The sequence below is a fragment of the Chanos chanos genome, chromosome 11 (genome assembly GCF_902362185.1).
Source record: "Chanos chanos chromosome 11, fChaCha1.1, whole genome shotgun sequence".
Taxonomy (NCBI): Eukaryota; Metazoa; Chordata; class Actinopteri; order Gonorynchiformes; family Chanidae; genus Chanos; species Chanos chanos.
In genome coordinates, this window is record NC_044505.1 from 12,049,240 (window position 1) to 12,053,575 (window position 4,336).

General features: G+C 39.9%; 1 protein-coding gene across 4 annotated transcripts in view; it reads right to left on the reverse strand.

The window, feature by feature from the left end:
- The window catches only part of ctnna2 (catenin (cadherin-associated protein), alpha 2), a 329,416-nt gene extending 329,341 nt beyond the window's left edge, over window positions 1-75 (reverse strand). For all 4 annotated transcript variants that reach the window (XM_030787923.1, XM_030787922.1, XM_030787925.1 and 1 more), the window contains exon 1: window positions 1-75. This exon is cut by the window's left edge and continues 27 nt beyond it. In XM_030787923.1, coding sequence (XP_030643783.1) covers window positions 1-75 — 75 coding nt within the window.
- Between the last annotated feature and the right edge of the window lie 4,261 nt (window positions 76-4,336).

A 4,336-nucleotide genomic window follows, 5' to 3' on the forward strand; every position in this document is an offset into this window, starting at 1 on the left:
CTCCACAGTAAGGGTACGAATCTCCAGACTCTTAGGATCCCATTTAAGCAGGATAGGAGATGTAGCACTTGTCATGTTTGCTGGAGAGAGAGCAAGAGAGAGAGAGAGAGAGAATGAACGAGGGCAGGAGAAGGAGTGAGTTACATTTTCATATCAAAACACATTTCAAAAGCCCATTTTGCACTTTCATTTCACAGAAGCCTTTCAAAGTCCAACTTCACACACAATAAAGTGTTGAAGATAGGGATTAGACGTAATAAACCTCAGTAGATAAACTTTAAAACAGAGTTCCTTTAAAATTCAACACGACCTTAATATGCTATTTCCAGATTGGAACTTAAATTGTTTTTTTGGGGTTTTTTTTATTCTGTTCAGTCTTCAAATTTTTCACTCACGACCTGTAGCGAATGTGCTTCATGTTGTCAGAATATATACAAAACCTCCTCTTAAGAGTCGTTCCTTAAACCATCTCTACTATTACACTTAACAAAAGCTAACAAGATCATATTACTCAACCGGAAAGACAGAGCCAAAATATCCTTAAACTATTGGCTTAACCTCTTAACAGATCACTCATCATTGGGAAACGTCACAGAAACCCTAAAAGACAAGGTCAGATCCGACCGAGACAACAGGTCCCTTTTACTGCAAAATGTGGAGGGCCGATTCCTCTAAACGACCAATAACTAGACTCAGGACAAACACTCACAGTGATATACGTAAATGAAACACTTGTGCCGAGGAACCACGTGACATTAGTGAGTAACATCCTGTCCACTGTCCACTGTCCTCTGTCCGTCCTGTTATGTCTTTTCCTGTCTCTGTTATCACTCCTCCCATTTTACATTCAGTCAAATCATCCCACGCCACAGTTCAACACAGCCGTCACTTAATTTATGTAAAAAGTGTATTATAAAACTAAAAGTTACTGTTATTGTCTCTGTTACTTTTACTGTTACTGTATCTTTCTGTTGTAACTCTGTCACGGTTGTTGCAACTGTGTGACGATGACTTCTTGTTCTTGCTGTTAATGTCATTCACTGTATTTGTTACCGTCAGTTTAGTTGTTGGAGATTCAAACTCTGTTCAAACACTCCTGATCTATGGAGCTTAGGGAAAGCTCCTACGCCCATATAAATGGCGAGCTGTGTCGGCAGTTCGGGTGGAGCTGTCCACGTACGTGTGGTTTCTCCGCACATAACGAGTTTCGTGACATTACCCCAACAACAGCATGTACCCTCCCTGCCTACGCTGTGTCTTTGCCTCTCAAAACGGCGCAGCCAGATTGTACTTCCAACATTTGATGGCCTGTTAGCTTTTCAGACTACACTGTCATTCAAGTTAATCAGGCCTTCCACTCCGCCAGATGGATCTTTCTTCTGAACTGTACAAGTTTACTCAAGAGGCATTGAGAGCAGATTGTGAGACTTCAACACTGCTAAACGTACACCGGCCTTGAAGGCACATTCTATGAGAATAACAGCTATGCTAGAAGTCATATTAGCATGCATTCAAATTGTTGAAATGGCATTCTTGCTCATTTTTAGATTGAGAATAGATCGACAACAGAACTCCCGGACTGAAATTGCTGTGTCGTACATTACTTTTCAGATAGGCTACAGATGGAATTTTCATGTGTCGACTTCGGTTAACAATACGAAATGACAGCCAAGCGTCACACGCAACAGTTAGCTTCAGCGAAAGAAGCGCTGACATTAGCAACGTGTAACATCAAAAAGGCAGCAGTCTACAAATGAAAAATTCTCTCCCTAAATGAAAGTAAGAAACTGAATTATAGAAGTCTGTTGAAACATTTTCCTCACTGAGATTGAAATTGAAGCCAAAGTGCAAAGTTTTGATGTTATATATTTTGGATTAAAAAAGAAAAAAAAAAATACTAAAATAAAATGACAGGTGGGATAACTCAGGATGTCTCTTGATTCTTTTGCAGTATCTCTACATACATAACTCAAACTCTATCAAAGCCCATGAGTCAAAAGGAAGCTTAAAATGTTATTTTAAACACAAAGACTAAAGAGCCTTTGGTACAGAGTAACTACAGAAAAAAAAAATAAAACAACAACAATAAAAAACCACGACAATCTTATGACGTCTGAAATTATAGAGCAATTGGAATTTCAAATAAGTACATCCATCCCTAAAGACTGCACTGTTTTAAGGCCAGTAAGGATCTGGGAGTGCCACGGGGAAAAAGCACGTTTGTCCCACTATCATATACCCCCTTCTGACATTTCCTGACATTTTCTGACATTTACCAAGCTAGCACTTCAGACAGCCTAATGTATGTTTACAGCCAGAGAGGGTTCATTAGCCTCATGGCTAACATTAGCCCACGACAGAGCCCTACAAGCCTGAGTTCACTTAAGGGGGTTAGTGCTGTGGAAATACACTAATGACTTTCGTGTTAGCCCTCTAGTGCTAATCCTGCCATTTGCTGTTATAGAGTTTCACATAGAGGTAATATACATATGATAACAATAGAGTGATTTTTATACAGAGTGACAATGTTGAAAAAAAAAAACATTTTTAGAGTATTTAAGAACTTTTCTTCTTTGATACAGTTAATATGGCAGTTGTTTGTTTGTTTGTTTTTTCTCCAGATGCTTTCATTTCTTAGACTTTTCTTTTAAAATGCCTATGTGATAAAGCTACAGAAATCTCTAAAGTTTTACACTTTCCTCCACTCTTCAGAAGTGGAGTGGAACCAGCTTTGATGAAGCCAGCTAGCAGAAAGCTTATCCAATGTCAATCCATATAATGACCAGTATATTTTACATGTTTGCGACGCCAACTGTCTTTAACAGCTGTGCTAAGGTCATAAAGTCAACCCTTGACATAAAACACACTCACACAAACATTAACGCTAACGAGGAATTCATACAGATCTCACCGTTAACGGCGTTCAGTGCACATTTTAAACCCACTCGCAATCTGCATAATTCTCAACAGGTCACGGTCATTGCGGAAGTCATCTGTCCCCTAATGTAGGACAGCTGAGACAATACTCCTAAGTGAGCTCATTAGTCTCCTGGAGACCAAAATCCATTGTTCACACCTAGATTGCATTTTTGGTCCCTGTTCTTGAAAGGAAAGAAAAGAAAAGAAAAGAAAACTCTTACAAGAGAAGAGCGAGGGTTTTTTTTTTCTACTGAGTTTCATAGTCAGACATATCCGAAATGGTGAAAAACATGTCAATTATCTTCAGGATGTAGAAAGGGAATAATTATGTTATTTGTGTCAGGCGGTCTCGGTGATTAGAACTCGAGGGACAATGGGAGGCTGAGGTATTTCGGAGGTACAAACGGACGCCCCTGTTCGGTGGCAATTTACAGACGGGCCAACTGAATGGTTGGATTGACGGATAGAATATCACTGTTGTCAGGGAGGATTCTGGGAAATGTCTCAAAGTTGAAGGCCAGTCAGCAGATTGCATTCACAGATTCCTCTTTTTTTTTTTTTCCTGGGGGGGTAGGGGGGTCTCCAGTTTAGCTCACTGTGATTTCTTCTATAGAGATGAAACTATGCAGAAATGAACACAATGAGAGAATGTGAGTATCAGCATATAGCAGACATAGGCATGAACTGAGTTATTACACTGTTAACAGAGAGAAAGAATGAGAGAAAGAGAAGAAAAATAGATAGATAGACAGACATAGACAGAAAGATATAGACAGAGAGATAGGGAGAGAGATCAATTTGCCTCTACAAAAACCAGTGCCACCAGATATGATACCTTCCCTGTCTCATTTGGCGGAAATAAATTTGAAAATACAGACGAAATCTCTGCGCTGGCATTTGCACAAATGCAGAGAGATTTCTCATATGCTAACGTTTTATTAAGAAAGCACACACACAAACACACACACACAGAGAGGTTTGATGTGTGGTATCTCTTTGATTATGAGATGAAGCTATGCTACACGCCCACAGATGAAGACGATTTCCTCAGTGAAATTCAAATGAGGAGAAGCAGACATCTGAGACATTCACTCACTCACTCACACACACACACACACATATACAGATACACACATGTAAACACCCACACACAAACACACGCCTATATATACGTGTGTGTGTGTGTGTGTGTGTGCATGCGTATGTGCGTGTGCGTGCACTTACACACACACCTTTCATCAATAAAGCACACACATGCAACCATCAAAATCCCAACACACACACACACACACACACAACCTACCAAATCTCATCTCTCATTACAGCAAACCTCAGTACACTATCACAACTCCTCCATGGCACACAGCCATAGAACACAACACATAATTAATGCAGAACATTCCAGAACACACACATC